The sequence below is a fragment of the Etheostoma spectabile genome, unplaced genomic scaffold (genome assembly GCF_008692095.1).
Source record: "Etheostoma spectabile isolate EspeVRDwgs_2016 unplaced genomic scaffold, UIUC_Espe_1.0 scaffold00003926, whole genome shotgun sequence".
Lineage (NCBI taxonomy): Eukaryota > Metazoa > Chordata > Actinopteri > Perciformes > Percidae > Etheostoma > Etheostoma spectabile.
This window is the reverse complement of record NW_022603092.1, coordinates 49,575-71,068: the sequence shown is the minus strand read 5'-3', so window position 1 is coordinate 71,068 and position 21,494 is coordinate 49,575. Positions and strand designations below refer to the sequence as shown.

At 45.5% G+C, this 21,494-nt stretch overlaps 1 protein-coding gene across 5 annotated transcripts in view; it reads left to right on the top strand.

Annotated features, from left to right (window-relative positions):
• kcnc2 (potassium voltage-gated channel, Shaw-related subfamily, member 2) overlaps positions 1 to 15,051 on the top strand; it is a 63,499-nt gene extending 48,448 nt beyond the window's left edge. The window contains exons 2-5 of one of the 5 annotated variants that reach the window (XR_004328843.1): positions 7,807 to 8,734; positions 9,341 to 9,511; positions 12,616 to 13,632; positions 14,541 to 15,051. Coding sequence is in view for 4 of the 5 variants with exons in the window: in XM_032507696.1 (XP_032363587.1) it covers positions 7,807 to 8,734; positions 9,341 to 9,511; positions 12,616 to 12,752 (1,236 nt within the window). In the remaining variant the exon portion in view is untranslated. Of the gene's footprint in view, positions 1 to 7,806; positions 8,735 to 9,340; positions 9,512 to 12,615 lie in introns of all 5 variants that reach the window. The other 4 variants (XM_032507698.1, XM_032507699.1, XM_032507697.1 and 1 more) reach the window with 4 other exon arrangements.
• Positions 15,052 to 21,494: the final 6,443 nt, after the last annotated feature.

Sequence of the window (21,494 nt, the reverse complement as noted above, 5' to 3'; positions counted from 1 at the left end):
ATCAAAACCTAAGTGTGAAAACATCCAACAACCCACGTGAGGAGGAGCTGTGAGACCCGTTCCAGCCCGATGTTGTGAAGGGGGGACAGTAGATGCATCTCCTGTCTACACCGTCGTCCTGGAACTAAATTGAAAACAAGATGCGTCAGGATTAGTTTTGGAAACATGAAAAAAAGCACGACGGGACTAGTTAAACTAATGGTGCATTCAATTGCACCTCGTAAATTCTGAGAAACTGTTGTTGTACAGTACCCTTCAACCATCTAGCATATCCTATTGTGGCATTGCTGTCCATTGAAATTTGAACTGAATCCTGGCTTTAAAATCAAAAGTCAAATCAAAATATGAATGTGGAGAATCGTGATAGTCTTCCTCAGCTCAGCAGGTGACACGGACCGGATCCCACTGTAAAGGGGTTCTTTAGAGCGGCGTCTGGGATAACCGGAGAGGTTTAAAAAGAGGGAAAAGTAGACAAAAAGTCAGTCAGTGCTACACCTACTCTAGGCTGAACTCTGTTTGATTATTAGTTCGTTCCATCTTAATTTATGGATCGCTGCAGGCTCTAAACAGTAGAGCATGGACCAACAAAGCAGAGTTCATGATTGATTTATCACCAATCGTTGACAGGGCTCTTCGTCCACCAGGTTTTTCCTTTCCATTAGCGTAGTAATGTGACGCCCATGCCGACGCATCCCTTACTGTTCACGACACGAGGCTGCATAGCTCCAGTGTCTCTCCAGCGTCCTCGTTCGAAGCTGTTTGGTCTCTTCTATTGGCCGCCGACAGGCAGAGATCCAGGGAGTGGCACAGGCATCTTGTTATGAGGAAGTCCTCCCTGCTTCGGGACTGTGACAGCAACCCCCTCCCATCAGTGTTGAGGGTGGGGATCATGCTGCTGGCTGAAGCTGTTAAGTCCCGATAAATCTCCGAGTTTTAAATGGTGCACAGAGCCGAGCTTTTAAAGGCCGTCATGCATCACCCTGCCGGGGGTTTTTCCACACTAGCCACGTCTAAGGCGGCAGAGACGGGATTACATCGTGTGTGAGGAAACACGCTTAGGATTGATTCTATCCTGGAGAAGACGTCCAGCTCTTCCTGTGGGTGTCCAGTAACTGATAAGAGCTGCTTAATGTGATGCAGCGCTGATATGAAATCATTCTGCTCAATAACGTCATGCTGAAACCGAACCTGGCAAACGCATGGAAGGTTTAACATTTACTGCAAATCATCTTACCAGTTGTTAGTCCTGAAGAAGAAGGAACTAATACAAATGGCTTCTTGTACACAAGGATCCTTTATGTTTCAGTCCCACTTATTTATCACAACTTATAATGACTGGTGGCCAATGGAGACTGAAATGTTCATTACAGTGTTCTGAACAAACCTCTTCTCACAATCTTGCATCTTGAATTTGCCACCTCAGTCTGGTGTCCATATAGATTTAAAAATATGTGGAAAAGAATTAAAAGGTCAAGAGGAGATTGACTCAATTAATCCCAGCAATGAATCATATGAAGAGAGATTGAGAAAATGAAGTTTTAGCAACTCTTTGTATGCAGAAGATACAGAGGAGACATGATTGAGGTTTATAGGGTCGTCCAGGGAATATACGACGCAACTGATAGGTCTGTCTGTCATTTTTGGAACAGTATGATTTAAGAAATAATTCTTTGAGGCTTTACACCAGAACAAGCTCGTCTGAAAATAGGAAAAATGCCTCCACACTTTTTGCAGTAAACGCACGGAACGAGCTTCCAGAAGAAGTCGTGAAGTCGGGTACATCATCATCATCATCATCATCACTTTATTTATAAAGCGCTTTCACATCAGCAATAGCTGAACAAAGTGCTGTACACGAAGGCAGCAAACACAGATAAAAATAACAATCACAATATCATAAAAATAATAAACTGGGGGTGAAGATCTACCCAATAACACTAGATAAAACCAGATAAGATCAAGTCTCAGTTTGGGTTGAAAGCCAAAGTGTAGAAATGAGTTTTAAGAAGAGTTTTAAAAATCGGTATTGAGGAAGCCTGACGAATGGTCAAAGGTAGGGCGTTCCATAATTTAGGAGCACAAACAGAAAAGGCCCTGTCCCCTCTGAGCCTCCGCTTGGATCCGGGGACGACCAGGAGCAACCGGTCCGGGGACGACCAGGAGCAACCGGTCCGGGGACGACCAGGAGCAACTGGTCAGCCGACCGGAGTGACCGGGAGGGAGTGTAGCGGTTGAGTAGCTGAGTTAAATAAGACGGGGCAAGACCGTTTAAAGCTTTAAAAGTAATCAAGAGGATTTTAAAATGGACTCTAAAATGCACAGGCAGCCAGTGAAGTGAAGCCAGGACGGGAGTGATGTGTTCTCTCTTCCGGGTTCCAGTCAGAACCCGTGCAGCAGCGTTCTGGACTAGCTGCAGACGTGCGAGTAGGGATTTACTGAGTCCAAAATAAAGGGAATTACAGTAATCCAGCCGTAAAGAAATGAAGGCATGGATTACGGTTTCTAACTGCTGCCTGGAAAGGAAAGGTTTCACCTTTACCAGCTTCCTCAGATGAAAAACACTTCATTTGACTGTGGCATTGATTTGGCTGTCCAGTTTAAAATCACTGTCCAATCTAAAACCAAGATTTAATACTGTTGGTTTAAGATATGAGGCTAGAGGGCCCAGCTCAGTAGGGGGGGTCTCATATGAGCCACCAGGTCCAAACATTATCACCTCTGTTTTCTTTTCATTAAAATTTAAAAAGTTTAAGGCCATCCATGCTTTAATATCCTCCAGACATGCTAAAAGAGGTGTAATAGAACAGGTGTCATGTCGTTTTAAGGGTACATAAATCTGGCAGTCGTCTGCATAACAATGGAAAGAAATACCATGTTTTCTAAGAATAGACCCAAAAGGAAGCAGATACAATGAAAAAAGCAAGGGACCTAAAATTGAACCCTGGGGAACACCACATGACAGCGGAGCAGCATGGGATTCAAACTCAGAGGCCTACTTGGTGCTGTAACCTTGAGATTAAAATGCTGTGGTCTACAGTATCAAAGGCAGCGGTAAGGTCCAACAGGACCAAGATTACATTATTACCGGAATCGCATGCCAAGAGGATGTCATTGCAGACCTTCAACAGTGCTGACTCCGTGCTGTGTAGGGTTTTAAATCCAGATTGAAAAACCTCTGATAAACCCTGCTCATCAAGAAAAGACTTTAGTCGTAGATACACAATTTTCTCCAAGATTTTAGATACAAATGGGAGCTCGGATATTGGCCTAAAATTATTCAACACAGTAGGATCTAAACCAGGTTTCTTTATCAGGGGTGTCACTACAGCATGCTTAAAGTCTGCAGGAACCACACCGGATGACAGGCTACCATTTACAATAGCAAGTACCCAGTACCAAATAGTGGGAAAAACTTCTTTAAACAGCCTTGGTGGAAGAACATCACAGGGAGAGCCAGAAGGCTTAATATGAGTAACCACATCCTTCAGGTGTGATAGCGTCACAGGCTCAAATTGATTAAAAACAACAGGGCAAGCAGCACAAACAGAGGGATCTAAACCAGGATAACAGTTGAGCGCCCTCGCAGAGGCGACCTTATCAATAAAAAATTGCATAAAATTGTTACAGAGTGCAATGGAGGATTCCAAACCAGCAGTTTGTGGAGCGTTAAAAAGAGAGTCAATAGTACTAAAAAGCATTCGTGGATTCTGGGCGTGAGATGAAAAAATATTAGAGAAATACTCTTTCCTTGCCTCTTTAACAGCATTCTGGTAGTTTCGCCAGCAATCTTTAAAAATCTGAAAGGACACTTGCAATTTATCTGATTTCCACTTACGCTCAGCTCTGCGACATTCCTGTCTGACAGCTCGAGTCCCGGCATTAAGCCACAGTTCAGGTTTAGTTCTGGTTTGCCTAACCTTTAATGGCGCCACCGAGTCCAGGACAGCTTTACAGGAAGACTGGAACCAGGTACTGAGCTCCTGGTCATCAGACATATTAGGAGGACAGAGCTGGTCAAAAGCCATGGAGAATTGCGTGGCAGTGGAGGGGTTAATAATCCGATAGCTTCGTGCAGGCACCGGAGTTTTGATCACAGCACGGGCAAAAACAGTCTCAAATGTCACAGGCATATGATCAGAAAATACAGCGTCATGTGTCTCTAGGGTTAACACAGGCAAACCGTAAGACAGAACTAGATCTGAAGTGGGCCCTTTTTCATGTGTAATTGTACGTAGGGACTGTGTCAGATTAAAAGCATCAATCAGTGATAAAAACTCAGTTACCAACGGTTTACCAGGACGGCACACACGTATATTAAAACCACCAACGATAAGAACACGTTCAGAATTGGTCAAAATATCGGCCATGAATTCAGAGAAGTCAGAAATAAAATCCTTATTGTATTTGGGCGGGCGGTAAATGACGGCACATAGTACCGGATCAGAACGACCCACGTGTCGTTTGCCAAAAGGTGTCCCGTACAATTAGAAAGCTTGTTTAGAATTTATTTATGAAATGTACTGGATGTAATTTGTAATCATGGACTGAATGTGATCTATGAAGTTAGTGTGATTCCAAATGAGTTTATTACAACCATGTCTTTTATTGTTTTCAATGTTTGAGTCTGGACAAGAGGATTTTATACACCGTTCCAAACATGTTCGATAGAAACACACACACGGGGCTCTTGGTGATGTCCACGGGTCTGGCCTCGTCGGCCGTTATCAGCTGGCCCAGTGAACGAGAAGCTCCCAAAGCTACACGCAGAAGATGGGTCCTGGAAGATGGGGCGAGTCCTCGGACTAAATTAGATCTGCCTTGTTCAGAGATGGACCGTCTGGGCTGCATCCGCCCTGCGCTGCCTTCAAAGAGCGCTTTACAGACGTACAGGACGTATTTAGCCTGGTGTGTGTGTGTGTGTGCGTGTGTGTGTGGAGGGGGGGCTCATGTGTGTGTGCTGGAAATCAGCATGTTGAGAAGCATGTGCCTGCAATCACATGGTAGAGTAGCACCTTTGCATTTTTAATGTGTATCATACAAAAAACACTATAGGTAGTCCTGCTGCTTGTTTCAGCCAAAGTCGTGCTAGGAGGCAGACAGAGATAGAGACACAGACATGGGTGAGATGGGGGGAATTGAGCAGCAGCAGGTGCCTGGGAGTAGTTGTACAGCACTACTGTACGGTGCTTAGTACAACGTAGTACTGCAGACATTATAAGGCTGAGGGAAAAGGGTTAGAACATACAGAAAGTTACACTGTCAGTGAATATTAAAGATGTGTAAAGTGAGACAAAACGTTGCTAAAAGCAGAGATGTCTGGGGACATGGAAATTGGAATATGGCTTATAGTGATGCAAAGAGATAGAAAAACCTATTCAGCGTTATCATCTACTGTGTATTTGATTAAATATAGAAAGTGAGTGAGGCTGAGGAAGCTCAACGATAATTAGCAGTATGCTGCGGCTTTAAAAAAGGTGCCAGTGAACGAGCAGGGCGAACAAATGCACTCATAGGATGAGAGAGAGAGAGAGAGAGAGCAGGGTGACCCAAATAGTGGCGATGATATTTTGAGAGTGTGTGAGTCATGCAATCCACAAACAAGGCCGGGTGTGAAAGGACTTGTCCAGGGCTCAGTGGGCAGAGCTCACCAGTGGGAGGAGAGCGGAGAAGGAGCAGAGGAACGGAGAAAGCCGGGTGGCTGTTTTGCACATTCAGACGGAGCTTCTTCCAGGGCTGGGAGGATGGCTGTGAGCTCGGCATCTTGACAGGTGGTTCCGTGACACTTTGCAGAAGAAGACCAAAACAAGAACCAGTCTGTTTGTGACTCGGACACAATGGGGACAAGTGAGACCATGCTTTCCTATGAAGCTCTGTTAACTGTTATAAAGCATTTTCACAATTCTACTTGCATTTTGTGGTTGTACTAGAACGTGTTCACATGCTTTAAAGGTGAGATGTTTTTTACAGTGTGATCAGGGGACAGGCAGCTAGCAGATAGTGAGGAGATGTTTTTTACAGTGTGATCAGGGGACAGGCAGCTAGCAGATAGCGAGGAGATGTTTTTTACAGTGTGATCAGGGGACAGGCAGCTAGCAGATAGCGAGGAGATGTTTTTTACAGTGTGATCAGGGGACAGGCAGCTAGCAGATAGCGAGGAGATGTTTTTTACAGTGTGATCAGGGGACAGGCAGCTAGCAGATAGCGAGGAGATGTTTTTTACAGTGTGATCAGGGGACAGGCAGCTAGCAGATAGCGAGGAGATGTTTTTTACAGTGTGATCAGGGGACAGGCAGCTAGCAGATAGCGAGGAGATGTTTTTTACAGTGTGATCAGGGGACAGGCAGCTAGCAGATAGCGAGGAGATGTTTTTTACAGTGTGATCAGGGGACAGGCAGCTAGCAGATAGCGAGGAGATGTTTTTTACAGTGTGATCAGGGGACAGGCAGCTAGCAGATAGTGAGGAGATGTTTTTTACAGTGTGATCAGGGGACAGGCAGCTAGCAGATAGTGAGGAGATGTTTTTTACAGTGTGATCAGGGGACAGGCAGCTAGCAGATAGCGAGGAGATGTTTTTTACAGTGTGATCAGGGGACAGGCAGCTAGCAGATAGCGAGGAGATGTTTTTTACAGTGTGATCAGGGGACAGGCAGCTAGCAGATAGCGAGGAGATGGTTTTTTTTACCTCAGTAAACCTTTCCATAAAGAGTTTATGGCCTCGTTTTAAGTCTTCTGCAACACAGAATGATGTTCATTTTTTGGTTATTCTAATTATGATTTGGGGCAATAAAGCAGCGGGGGGGGGGTTTAGGGCGTGGTTGTGGCGTGATTGCCAGTGAAAGGGTGTAAGGGCGTCCCCAACCAGGACGGCTGCGCCCATAACGGCAAACTCGACAACGGACAGCACACCTCCACGAACCAATGGGTGACATCACACATGCGCTGCCCATGAATATACAGTCTATGGTTGAAGCTGGAGCTACTGCAACGGAATACATAGCTGGACTTTGTTCTGTGAACAAATCCCCAATAAAGGCTTCTAAACCAAATATTACACAACCAGTAAAGGGACCGGAATTTGGACAGAAATGACCAGCATTGGCCAAGATTACAGCTGTGTCGTGTTAGTGTGCAGCTGCTTAATACTTAGCAGTATGCTAACAATAGACTGATCAAAAACCACAAATTAAGGCTTTCAAAGCAAATACTACATAAACAGAAAATGTTTGAGGAGCATTGTGACCCGGAATTGGGGAGAATTCAACGACAATGGCGGCCAAGATGAAACACGGCTGCCGTTAGCATGAAGTTATGTATGCAACAATGCTTGGAGCAGATGACCAATCACAGAAGGCCGGCTTAGAGTTGTGTAAGACCTTTTTTTGCAGCGGCTCCTCGGCCCTGCAACAGCCCGCCAGAGGCCGTTAGACAGGCTGATTGGGTCCATGCTTTTAAGATAAATCTCACTTTAATTCTCTAGCTTCTAACTGTGTTTACCCTGATTTTCCGTTTCTGATTCCCTGGATTTAAATTGAGTTTAATCTTGTTTTTTTTTGTATTTCCACACATAAATGCACACATGTCCGCGTTTGATGCACAACTTTGCTTTTTAATGTGAAACTCTAAATAGAAACAAGGAAAAAAGACTACACAACCTGTGACGAGGAGTCACAAGTACACATCCGTTCATTGTAAGGGATCACGTTGTAGCAGCGATTGTAGGACTAGGCCCGAGACCAGGTTCTCCTCAGGGACAGTACAGTCTGTTATTCTATCTAACCTCTGTTTCTCTCTTTTCCTCTCCCGTAGTTTATAGCCTTTGCCTCGCTGTTCTTCATCCTGGTCTCCATCACCACCTTCTGCCTGGAGACTCACGAGGCCTTCAACACCATCATCAACAAGACCGGTCTGAACAGTAGCGTGCCCGACTCGGGCCCGCAGTACGAGATCGAAACTGACCCCGCGCTCACCTACGTGGAGGGCGTGTGCGTCTTCTGGTTCACCATTGAGTTCCTGGTGCGTGTGACCTTCTGCCCGGTGAAGCTGGAGTTCATCAAGAGCGTTCTCAACATCATTGACTTCGTGGCCATCCTGCCTTTCTACTTGGAGGTAGGGCTGAGTGGCCTTTCTTCGAAGGCTGCCAAGGATGTGTTGGGTTTCCTCAGGGTGGTGCGCTTTGTCCGGATCCTGCGTATCTTCAAGCTAACGCGTCATTTTGTGGGACTGAGGGTGCTGGGCCACACGTTACGGGCCAGCACTAATGAATTCCTGCTGCTCATCATCTTCCTGGCGTTGGGAGTGTTAATTTTCGCCACCATGATCTACTACGCCGAACGAATCGGCGCCATGCCCAACGACCCCACCGGTAGCCTCCACACCGATTTCAAGAACATCCCCATTGGCTTCTGGTGGGCCGTGGTAACCATGACAACGCTGGGCTATGGCGACATGTATCCAAAGACCTGGTCGGGCATGGTCGTGGGCGCGTTGTGCGCCTTGGCAGGCGTGTTGACGATAGCCATGCCCGTTCCCGTCATCGTCAATAACTTCGGGATGTACTACTCCCTCGCCATGGCCAAGCAGAAGCTGCCCAAGAAGAGGAAGAAGCACATCCCCCAGGCGGTGCTGGGGGGGTCCCCCATCTACTGCAAAGTCGACGTCAACACCACCTGCAACAGCACTCAAGGTGACCTGTGCCATGTCAAAGGAAGTAGGGTGCTAGAACGCAACCGCTCAGGTAAGACCATATGGCCACATGGGAGCCAAGACTAGAGGTTTCCCTGTCGTTAGCACGCAGCTACTACACTTAGCACTGGGCAGTAATGGCACTTTCTACCTCCATTCTCCATTTCTACATTTCATCTGAAACAAATACTACCCACGGGACATGTTTCAGCAGTAATGCCACCCGCAATCGGGTATAAATTAACATAGTCTGTATTCCCTGGCGTTAGGACGCAGCTACTAGCTACTGATAGTTAGCAGTAGCTAATGATGGATTATAGCAGCGCTTTCTACAGTCAGGAATCACAGAGAGACCAACTGCCGCTTTGCTCATTTGAAAGCCATGATGTCTCTCTCTCATGGGGGGGGGGGTTCTCAGAGAAAGGGGAGGTAACCTTGCTCCTTATGACCTCATAAGGAGCAAGATTCCAGCTCGGCCCATCTGAGCTTTCATTTTCTCAAAGGCAGAGCAGGATACCCAGGGCTCGGTTTACACCCATCACCATTTCTGTAAATCTGTAAATGATTGATTAGGGCTTTTTTTAAATTGCTCTCATGAGCTCAGGATTTCGACATATTTCCGATAGATTTCCGACCTGGCCTGTCTCCTCTCCCCCAGTTCTGTCAGCAGACTGCAGCGGGGGCAGTGACCTGACCATGTCTCCAGAGGACAGGGTCCCCATGCGGAGGTCCAGCACCCGGGAACAGGACGGCCGCAGCGGCGGCACGTGCTTCCTGCTCGCTGCCAGCGACTACACCTGCCCTGCAGACGGAGTGATGCGGACAACAGGTAACGGCATGTGGATCTCAAGCCTTTCAGTAGGATTTCTTTCACTGGACTTTAAATGAACCTTTTAAAGTATGGATGTCTGTAGAGTTTTTGTAATACCCACTCAATATTGTCTTGTCTTAGGGAATCATTCTGAAACCCATGCTTGCTATTGTGCATTACTACTGATTCATTTTTCATGCATTAGTCATCAGGTATAGGTCTCAGTTAGGTTTCATCTCCGAGGGATTGTTTTCATTTTCACTATGTGTGGAATACTTTCAAATTAACAGTCAGAGCAGTTCATATTTCAGATATGTTTTACTACCAAAAATATAGATGTCAGAGCTCAAACATAGGCCAAATCCTCATCAGCTGATCCGTATCCTTAGTGACCGGGACATCAACATCCCTGGGGGTCCGTGCAGCTGACTCAGAGCTGCTGCTTTCTTCTCAACTTCTGCATGTCTCCTTGTTGCCTGGAAACACTTGAACACATCTCTGACCCGGTGTCTCACTTATTTCACTACTGACAGGTCCGTTGCCCATCTGCAGCTCCTGAGGAAATCGGCCTGTGTACCATCTGCCCCTAAGGTGATGATACACCAGCAGATGTTTCAGATCACAATCACAGGAAGATAATCCCATCAATTTATACTTTTGTAAATTTGTAACTCTGGAACAGATTTGCTGTTAATGCAACAGATTCATACATACATTCAGATCAAATAACATAGCCTACTGATTTCAGACCTGTTGCATATATTCTATCTTTAATGGAATTAACTAGGGCTATAACTAACAATTATTTTTCGTTATCTAGTCTATTATCTTCTGGATTAATGGAGCTGTTTGGTCTCTAAAATATCAGGAAATGGTAAAAAATGTAGATCAGTGTTTCCCAAAGTCAAAGATGGCATCGCTAAATGTCTTGGTTTGTCCATAACTCAAAGATATTCAGTTTAATGACACACAGAGGAGTGAAGAAACTAGAACACATTCCCATTTAAGAAGCTGGAGTCAGAGAATATTGATGACTCAAGCCAATTATTCAACAGATCCGTAAAAAAACAAAAACACCACTTCATATCTCGTGATTAGCAGGCTCACAAATTCTTGCAAACAATGCAAAGATAGATTGATTCTGGTTATTGCTGATTGGCCGACATAAAAACTTTTCTGGCCAAGGTCAGTAACCGTTGAGCTTAAATAGACACTGAAACTGGATGAAGTGTTTTGGTTGAGAGAAATCACGGGACGAGGTCAGGTTCGCTGCCTGAAGTTCTGCCGGAGGTCCCTAATTTTCGTCCGGATGTCCGCAACCTACCGAAACTCGGGTGGATTTCTGAGGACTAGGGTTAACTGCTCCTCAGATCTCTGCAGGGTGAATCAATCAGCAATATTTCTAAGACGTACCTTTGCTTTCAGCCTCTATTTGTCCGCACTAGAATAATATTTCAACACCACGTAAGGCCTGAAGCATGTTTGTTAGATCGCTCGCTCCGTTTTATCGGAAGCATCTGGAGGCATTAATGCTGTGTTAATGTGCACTGTAATGTGGAAGCAGTAAACCATGGCTAATTGCCTTCTGTCAGAAGGAGACTTCCTCTCCAGGAGGGTCTAGACATCCTGCTCTCAGTGTTAGTGCTCCACAGCCCCATACTCTACTCACTCTGCAGCAGGCAGGTCAACGCCATCACACCGTGAGAGGGCCGCTCTCCAAACTGAAGATTTGGTTTCATTCTAACGAGATCATACATCGAAGGGCAAAATTTAAAACAACTTGTTGATGGTTTCCAAGTGGGTTATTGAGATAAATCCTTGAGAATGTAGTCCAGATCCTCCAGGGCCCTGATTCCCACCCACGTGGTACGTGTACCAATGACAATGAATGATATTTTGTGCAGGGCTACACCCTCACTTTACACTCCCAGTAACATTAGCACTGTAGCAATGACAACTAGCCAGATTAAAAGCCTGAATTTCTACTGCTTTTTTATCCATGTGTGTAAATTGAATAGATAAAGATGGTGGTCGCACACAGTGGTACACAGACCACACATTATTCCTAAATTCAACCTCCAGTCCAATCACGTTTTGGGCAGAGAATCGGTCAAAATAGAAATGAAAGGGATTTCATCAGATGGTTTTTTTTTTTCATCATCCTGACATTCGTTGTGTTGGAACCTGAGCACGCTAACTAACGCTAACTAGCTCACATAGCTAGCCTTCAATGTCCAGCGAAACAAAATGGCAGACAGATATTGGTCCAATCCCATGAAATTGTAATAATAAGCCGGTTAGTTGAGTCAAAAGATCAAATGAAGACGCCTACTTTGACAGCAAAAAGGAAATTAGCCCGTTGTTCTTGTGAAATTAGACCATTTCCCTTTTAGCTGTGTCCAAGATTCGGACTTCCTTCAGTGGGCTAGTGGAAGGAACAGTGTATATAGTCACTGACATCACAATATGGATTAGTGCACTATACAAATCGCAGTGGGGCGCAATATTCATTAAAGGCTAAAATATGTGTCAAACAATTGTTAATGAAGTAGTGTGGTGCTGCAGAGACGTCCTACGCATCCTGTCCTACAGACTACAACAAAACAAAATCACAACCATGGAATCATTTTCATTTTTTAAAGATTTAACGTTACTCAGTGCAAATGAGAATAATGATGCAAACGTGATCATTCCCGTCAATATCGTGAATCCTGTTGCCATCGCGATATCAGTCAAAAGAATCCCACTTAGATATCTTCATCCTGTCGTGCAGCTTTAGAGCTGGTTCTTGGTCTCCAGCCGACAGTTAGGTCATTCCTCCTTGTAGAGCAGCTTCAGCTCAAAACATTGGCTTTTTCTAAGACTGCAATCCCACGTAGTCATTGTCCAGAAGTGTGCTGTGCATGCACTCTCCACACAGTGCTACTGTTGCTCTGTCTCACTCCTGTCTTCTGTTTTGTCTCGGTCGACTCGGCTGGCCCGGACTCGGACTGTTGCCCGCCTGCCTGCCTGCCGCCTGCCTGCCTGCCTGCCTGCCTGCCTGCCTGTGTGTGTTCATGTTCCGTTCCTGCACCACCACCACCACCACCACCACCACCTCTCTGTCGCCCCCTCATCTGAAGGCTATGAGAAATCCCGGAGCTTGAACAACATAGCGGGCATGGCTGGTAACGCCCTGAGGTTGTCCCCCGCGACCTCGCCCTACGGATCGCCCTGCCCGCTGCGCCGCTCCCGCTCCCCCATCCCCTCCATCCTGTGAGACGTCCGGCCCCCGGGCCACTCTGGCCTAAAGCATCCCAAAAACCAACCCACTTCCTTCTGGTGTAGAATCTGAACTCTGTTCTAGATATTGTGACCGGTGGAGGAGTACTCACCTTTGTAGCTAAGACCAATGTCCGAGGCTCGGGCATCCTGAGCAACGTTCCCCCTGGTCCTTGGAGCTAGATGTGCTAAGCTAACACCCTGGAGTCACTTTGGGGGCTCGATATCGTCGTTCTTTGAGACTTGCAATAAAAGAACTCGGACCGCTGGCTCCAGAAGTAGCAGCCGCACACTTTATTAAGAGGACACATGAATAATCAGGGATATTAGATGTTGCTATATTTAGATACCTTGAAAAAGACGTGCTTCCAAAAAAGAAAGCGAGCGAGATGTCTCTTCATTTTAACCTCATACGACTGTGACTTCGTCTGTGGTTTGCTACTTTTATTTCGTGTGTTGGGGGGAGTTCAGTCTGTCTCTCTTCACCTGCTGCTGGGCGTGCTCATGTGTTTGCATGGATCATCCTGTAACCATCGTCTGCAAGCAGTATGGCACGGGGACAAGGGCCCAGGCAGACAATGAGGATATATATATCTATATATCTATATATATATAGATATATATGAACGCCAGCGGGGGGGTTAGCTCTCTCCGCATGTTGTTTTTTGTCTGCTTCTGTTTCCGAGTAACTTTCTCTCCAGCTCCTTCGTGTTTTTCCTCTTCTTTGACGCGGCGCCACCAAAGCCGTTGTGTCTCTGATTGTCTGCTCACAGATGACTGCAGAGAGGTTGTCTTTACTGGTTTCACACAAGCAGAGAGCAGCGTGCTATCTTAATGGCTCGGGGGGGGGGGGGAGACGCCGCCACCCTGGCGGAAAGGTAACCTTTCCCACCGGGTGTGAGGGTCCGACCGCGGTGCGGGACCCTCACCCCCTTTCTGTCATCCATTAAGATGTGTGTGTTTATGTGGATGTGTACTAAAACCGGGGGTTATTTAATAATCCTAAGGGGAGACACTTGTGATGTTAATGGGACAATGAAGTGTGCTGCTTGTAGCATTTTAATCAGTCAACACATAATATTGAAACATATGTATAATTAGTGGAAACAAATGACACCATTGTTGAGGAGAAAACTGCATTTTGCATCACGTACCACCCGATTTGGTTGGAAATTTGCCCATTTGAGCAGATTTTGTTTGTTGCAACAGCCCTTTTTTTCCATTTCTGCTCTTTTAACTGCACAGTTTCACGTTGTCAGCCATCACTACGGGCTAGTACCCGCTCTCGGTTCCCTGGTACCCGCTCTCGGGTCCCTGGACCAGACACACTTCCCAGTTCTCATATCAAATCTCATATTAAAACCGTCAGTTAGTCATTCCCTATATTTCCTTTTCTCTTGCTTCTGTGCAGCAACAGGTGTGGGACAGCAGACATCAGCGTGCAGCCATGTGCCTCACCCATCCCCACAGTATGTCTGTACCAGTAGCAGATGGTTGCTTAGCAACTGGCTCACACGTCGCTTGGCAAAAAGTCAAACAATTAGAAAAGAAGAGCTCTTTTCAAACATTTAGCTTTGTCTGCACACCGAATTATTAAATCACCCCCATCTAGACCACTGCAATATCCAATAGAGCTTTGATAATGCTCAGTATAAGCTGAAAGAGCACCAGAGATTTGTACCATGTTCTCATTTTTTTTGTGCATATTTTGACACATTTTGGCAAGTTCAGACAAAGCCAGATTATGCATTTGTGGTATTTAGAGATGTGTTTATGTTTCATTTAGATGATTCTTTTCCTGTTTGAATGACGGGACCCATTGCGGTGGGAGGAGCCCGTTCGGAGCCACGAGGCCACTCCTGCAGGACAATGTGTACAAGAGGGCACGCAGAAACCACCGACAGACCCCCGTCCAGCCGCTGGCTCCGTGCACCAGGAAGGAACTCAAGGAACAAAAGGGAAACCTGGGAGGACTTTGATAAGCATTCACCTTTTCCTGAGTTCTTTTTCTCTTTGTCCTGTTGTGGAATTGTGGAAGTAAAAAAAGCAAACTGGACACGTCCTTAAAAGAGACTGTCGACTGTATAGATAAAGCTCCTGTAAAAAAAGACAATAACGCAGCACATCTGGGCCAAGCGGTTCCGTCCACACATCTGTCTCACGGTGGCGAGCCAGGTAACGAGGCGGTTGGTTGCTACGTTGCACCGTGACACTCGACGTCGATCACTTTTCTTGCTGTGGTATCCCTCCTCGCAATAAGTGTATTAAGATGTATCAGTTTGAGGCACTTTGTGTTCATATATGAACCTCTACATCCAGTATATTCAGTATAGACAGGCAAACGTGCTAAGTTGAATAAGTGTGACATTATGGTCATCTCTGCTCTTTGTTTCCCTTGGTGATTTTCAGCAGGCTGCTGTGTGTTAGTGTGTGTGTGTGTGTGTGTGTGTGTATTAGGTTTAACATTTGTGGGGACCAAAAACTGGGAATACAGTATACTTATGGGGTCCTGACAGCTTTGTGGGGACAAAATGCTGGTCCCCACAACGTTAAAGGGCTGTTTGAGGAATAAGACTTGGTTTTAGGATCAGGGTTGGAGTTAGGTTAGGGTAAGGGTTAAGGTTAGGGTAAGGGTTAGAGTTAGGTTATGGTTAGGGTGAGGGTGAGGGTTAAGGTTAGGGTTAGAGTTAGGTTATGGTTAGGGTGAGGGTTAAGGTTAGGGTTAGAGTTAGGTTATGGTTAGGGTGAGGGTTAAGGTTAGGGTTAGAGTTAGGTTATGGTTAGGGTGAGGGTTAAGGTTAGGGTTAGAGTTAGGTTATGGTTAGGGTGAGGGTTAAGGTTAGGGTTAGAGTTAGGTTATGGTTAGGGTGAGGGTTAAGGTTAGGGTTAGAGTTAGGTTCTGGTTAGGGTGAGGGTTAAGGTTAGGGTTAGAGTTAGGTTATGGTTAGGGTGAGGGTTAAGGTTAGGGTTAGAGTTAGGTTCTGGTGAGGGTTAAGGTTAGGGTTAGAGTTAGGTTCCGGTTAGGGTGAGAGTTAAGGTTAGGGTTAGAGTTAGGTTATGGTTAGGGTGAGGGTTAAGGTTAGGGTTAGAGTTAGGTTATGGTTAGGGTGAGGGTTAAGGTTAGGGTTAGAGTTAGGTTATGGTTAGGGTGAGGGTTAAGGTTAGGGTTAGAGTTAGGTTATGGTTAGGGTGAGGGTTAAGGTTAGGGTTAGAGTTAGGTTATGGTTAGGGTGAGGGTTAAGGTTAGGGTTAGAGTTAGGTTCTGGTGAGGGTTAAGGTTAGGGTTAGAGTTAGGTTATGGTTAAGGTGGGGGTGGGGGTGAGGGTTAAGGTTAGGGTTAGGTTCTGGTTAGGGTGAGGGTTAAGGTTAGGGTTAGAGTTAGGTTATGGTTAAGGTGGGGGTGGGGGTGAGGGTTAAGGTTAGGGTTAGGTTATGGTTAGGGTGAGGGTAAGGGTTAAGGTTAGGCATTTAGGTTTGATGGTTAAGGTTAGGGTAAGGGGCTAGGGAATGCATTATGTCAATGACTGGTCCCCACAAAGATAGTGAGACACACTTGTGTGTGCGTGTGTGTGTGTGTTTATCCTAAAACGCCAGGGTAAGATCTGCAGTATGAAAGGCCAGGTCAGGGGAGACCAATGAGTGGACTTGACGCGTCCCTCTTCCAGTTAGTTTTAGCACAAACATGAATGAGACGGAGTTCCCCTGTGATGCAGTCGCTGTTGTAGAAGTCCCCCCCCCCCCCCATGCCGAGCATTGAACATGCAACGACCCTGAGTTTGTGCTGCACAAACCAAATTGTTCCTCATTCCTCCTGGTGGCTGAACTAAACCGACTGCGTGACTTGACTCTTCCGAACTTTTCCCCGTTGTGCGGGGCCGAGCGAACGTGTAGCAGAAGTTCGGGACTTCTAGAACGGCTACGTCTGCACGGTAGCAATCCCACGTACCCCAGCCAATCAGATCGGAGCTGCAATAAGCACCCGAGAAAACGAGAAGCGCCGACCCACACTGTGATTTCAGCAGCCCGTCAAAACGAGAAGCTGACAGAAAGGACACACAACTCTTGTGTCATGTCAGTTGCGACCTGCACAGTTGTTAGCTAGCCGTCAAGTGTCCCCCTGTACCCACAATCCTCCTCGTGTCGAACACACGCTGCTTTACTCTTTGTTGACAAAGGGGTACTGTTCCTTGTGTATTTTTGGGATGACGTAACCTGGGGAAAAAAGAAGTGTTTATTTTTTTGAATCCAGAAGATGTATTTTTGTGTCTTACCGTCCCCGTGGTAGTCCTGGTAGTCCGATGCTGTGCTTTTCCACCGTGTCCTCACACCGTCAGGCTTTGGATCCCAGTTCACGTTTCCTATGTTTTACTGTGAGGAGAATTCTAGTTTGAAGTCTGTATTCGTGGAGCCTTTTGCTAAAGTGCATGCTGAAAGAACCATTATGTCATTAACTGTAAAAAAACAAAAAAAAATGAGATACTGTATATCACGTTCAAACAATGTGTATAGAGTAAAGGTAAATGCTGTGTGAGAGATTCACATAAACTGTTTATCTTTTAACTGATGGTTTCTGTCTTTGCTTTCTTCCTGACTTTCCAAAATAAGGGTCACCTGGATTCTTTTAAGCTTTTATCACTTCTGTTTTACTAATACCATATGCATAAGATAGTACGTATGTTTCTGTCACCCAACTATTCCCAAACTCAAATTCTAATCTCGAGTTGTATCCATAGAAGTAGAATGAAAGTAGAAAGGATATTACCATCTAAAAATGCTAAAAACCATCTTTATCAAATTGTCTTTTGATATAGCCCAATGACCTGTCTGTTCTACTCACTCTATTTCTATGGTTTCATCATAGTTTTAAGGGGTTTTGAACCACTGGCAAGCCCAGATGGCAGTAAAAAAGAAAGAAAGATGTCATGGGAGTACCTGGGGAGAGGAGAAGATTAGATATTTAATTTCAATTTGGTCAGACGAACACATTAAAAGTCAATTAGAAATAAGTCAGAACACTCTCAAAAAGGCCGACGTTTAATAAAAACACTGAGCGGATGAATAAGAGACGACATGAACGAACGGTAGAGCAATAATAAGACGCAATCAGGATTTGCACTTTCATTTTCATTAATATGGAAAAGACTATCCGCCAAAACATGGCAAGATAACAACGCGCCAACGTCAGACAAACCCACGATGTGGAACCAGAAAGAACTGGATCAGATGTCCATATACAATGTCATTAAGCACCAACGTTGGTTCGGACCCTGGTCCGGACTTTTAGGTGTGAAGACGGTCTCTAAGTATCATACCCAGGTATCTTTTTAACTGAAGCTTTTTCTATGCGTTTTGGCCTTTTGTCCACATGCCAACTGTTGGATGTCTCTAAAAAAAGGATCTTTTGGAAACCTTGATTGAGAGCGACAGTCAGGAAGCCTTTAGGTGATAGTTTTCCTTTGAGCCAACATGGCTTTAAGGTCACATCGCCGCCTCTTGGTTCGGCTTGGAGTTTTTTAAACTTGTGTGGACGGGATTTGCCTGTTCTCAGAAATACCCACGTACATGTTCTAGTGTAAAACCTCCTGTTTGGTGCTTTGACCCTGATACATCTACTTGAAGTCCTTCTTCATAGTGTCCTTACCCTTGGAAACGTCATTATATAAGTTGAATTGAAAGCTCTCCTTTCCCGCTGAGTTGTGTTGGACTCAGTAAAAGGGGAAAAAGGTTACGCTAGCACTGAATACAGACGAGTGTTCCTCAGTCATTTTCCAGATAAATACTGTCTTTGTGTTCCCCATAACTGCCATGCCATATAATCCGGGACATTATAGGGAACTGGCTGTTTGTTGAACCCACTGGAAGAAGGGAACCCGTCTTTATCTGGACAACATCTGGATTAGTCATCTTCAGTAATGAGACATGAACAGGGCTGTCTTTAAGATTGGCCATTTTAGACCTTTATGTGATAGGAGAGCTTTAGACATGGAAGGGGAGAGAGAAGGGGGCAGCAAAGGGTGGCAGGTCAGGATTGAACCTGCAGCCACTGAGGCAAGGACTGAGTCCTGCTACGATTCTAAACACTCCCTCTGTTCTTTAAAAAAAGGGAAAATAGTCTATTTAATTAAAGTAGTCCAGCTGTGGACCTGGTCTCCCAGAGAGAGAGAGAGTAAAGGCCTGAGAACAAGCTGGGATCATGTGGAGCCACTTCCTGTGGACCCGCTTCATTCCTCAAGTCAAGTCCAGCAATCAGCACCGCTCGGCACGCCGGATCCTGACACATCCCGCCTATCTTTACTCCCGTCGCCATGGAAACAGCCACAGACGTGCCAGAGAAATGTAAACAGCCAGAGCCCCCCCCCCCCCCCCTCCTCCTCCACCCACCTGCCCTTCTCATCACTGCCTGGGTAGGGGAGAGACCCTGCCAGCTGCTGAAAACCCCAAAGACCAGATCCCTGGCATGGATACTGCATCAGAATCTGGTTTACAGTGGTTCAGCTCAGTGAGACCCCCCTCCACCCAGACCAACCTTAGCTGAGTCACACTCTTTTTATCATGTGTGTGTCACTTATAAAGCGACAAAAACAAAAAGAATTGTGTATGATCCATCGGACATTAATTTATTTTGTAACGGCATTCAATAAAAACACCTTATACTGACAAAACAACGTATATTATATGAAATGAGTATGTCAGGGGGTACACTAGTAGCCCACCTGGTTGAGTGTGTGTGTCCCCATATACCACCTCCTTCTAAGGTTCAGTCCTCACTCAATGGCCAGGGGTTCGAGTCCCATCTGGGGCTTTTTTGTTGCATGTTTTCTTCTGTATGAACGTCATAAACCATATCCTGTAATGATAGGTATATAGTGTGTACAATTACCATGTGGTATGGAATTAAGACACAACGTACTGTAAGATTCAATCACCAGGGGCCATGAATATAGGATATAAGGAACAGGAAGTATTGTGTTAAAGGAGAAAAGCGTAACAATTTTTCAGTGCCGATAGTTGTTGTTTCGGGGCCAAATTTGATTTTAATACCACAGGTTACTGTCACTGGTCTAGCTCCTTAAAGGAACACGTTATTTGCTGATAACCATAAACACACGCTTTCTGCAACTAAATACAAAATGTTACCTGGAGTATTGAAAAGTACATGTACAGTTTGATTAAATTAGAGAGAAGGCAGACTCATCCACGGTTGATATCTCCTCTAAAACAATTTATAGTGATAAGGAGCACTACAAGTAAGAGGGAAAATATGTATTTTTAATATAGGGATGAACCGCCCTTTTAATAAAGACCAGAAACAGCAACAGGGATTGTATATAGCAGTAGATCTGAAGCTGTCATACCGCAGCGTCCCCTTTAAATCCCGATCCGAGCCGTGGAACGAGACCGGCGAGGATGACGAGGGCCGAGTGACTCAGCCTGCAGAGTGGGGGCTCCGTTTACAGGCTCCGTTCCAGGTGCGCACTCCAAACCGCTTTCAATGACTCACACTCTGCCATGGAGCCCCTCGTTGACGACCCCGGGGGCCGCGGGGAGTAAGTGCCGGGACACACGAGGCCGGTAAATACCAACGTCGGGTCTGGGAGACAACAGAAAGATAGTAATACGAGAAATACAGCGGAGATGAGATGAGGATCTCACTCTGGACTGCAGCTTGAAGTGAGTCCACCACTCCAGGACTAGGTGCTGTGGAAGTATGTGGGATACTGATGTTGAGGTCTCATCCTTTATTTAGCGGCGGTAAAGAGGGATGGATGCACTGCTGTGGGAATGTTCTCTTCAGCTACATTAAAGATGGTTTTTTACTGGTTTCTGAAGGTCCGTAAGATTACAACGATCCCTGGCAACTTGTGAAAAAAATCTAAATGAAGCTACATATAATGTAAAAGAGTGTTTTAGATTAGTTTTCATCAGCAGGTTAGATGATGACATGGGAATCCATGTCCACTGTTGACAAAAATAAGTTTGCATCCAGATATAGATTTGTCTGCAAAACAAAAATAACTTTTCTTTCGTAGCAGCCCACACGGGGGGGGGGGGGGTCAGAGGTCAGCCATCGTCCACTATGACAGGCTTAAAGCAAACAGCCCAAGGATTTAGTCAACAACATTAGCAGGAATTAAAAATATTTTTCTGTTGGGCATAAAAAACATTTGATCTTTTTATTTCCATCATTTAACCACCACATCACTCTTTCTATGAACGTGTTTATTAATATTAATGCCCCCTGGTTACCAGCTGCCTAAGATAGAGGATTAGAGCGAAGGGAAAAAGATGTATTTAAGGTCTGACTTTAAAGTCAGAAATCTGACAAAATGTCAGTTTTCCCCTGAAAATAATCAGAAATCTGACAAAATATCACAGTTCCCCTGCAAAAATAGTCATAAATCCGACAAAATGTCAGAATTTTCCTGCAAAAATCTGACAAAATGTTCGAGTTCCCCTGCAAAAATAGTGGGCCACATGAGGACCACATGAGGGCAACATGAGGGCAACATGGGGACAACATGAGGACAACATGAGGGAAACATGAAGGCAACATGAGGACAACATGAAGGCAACATGGGGACAACATGAGGACCACATGAGGGCAACATGAGGGCAACATGAGGGCAACATGGGGACAACATGAGGACAACATGAGGACAACATGAAGGCAACATGAGGACAACATGAAGGCAACATGAGGGACACAGGGGGACAACATGGGGACAACATGAAGACAACA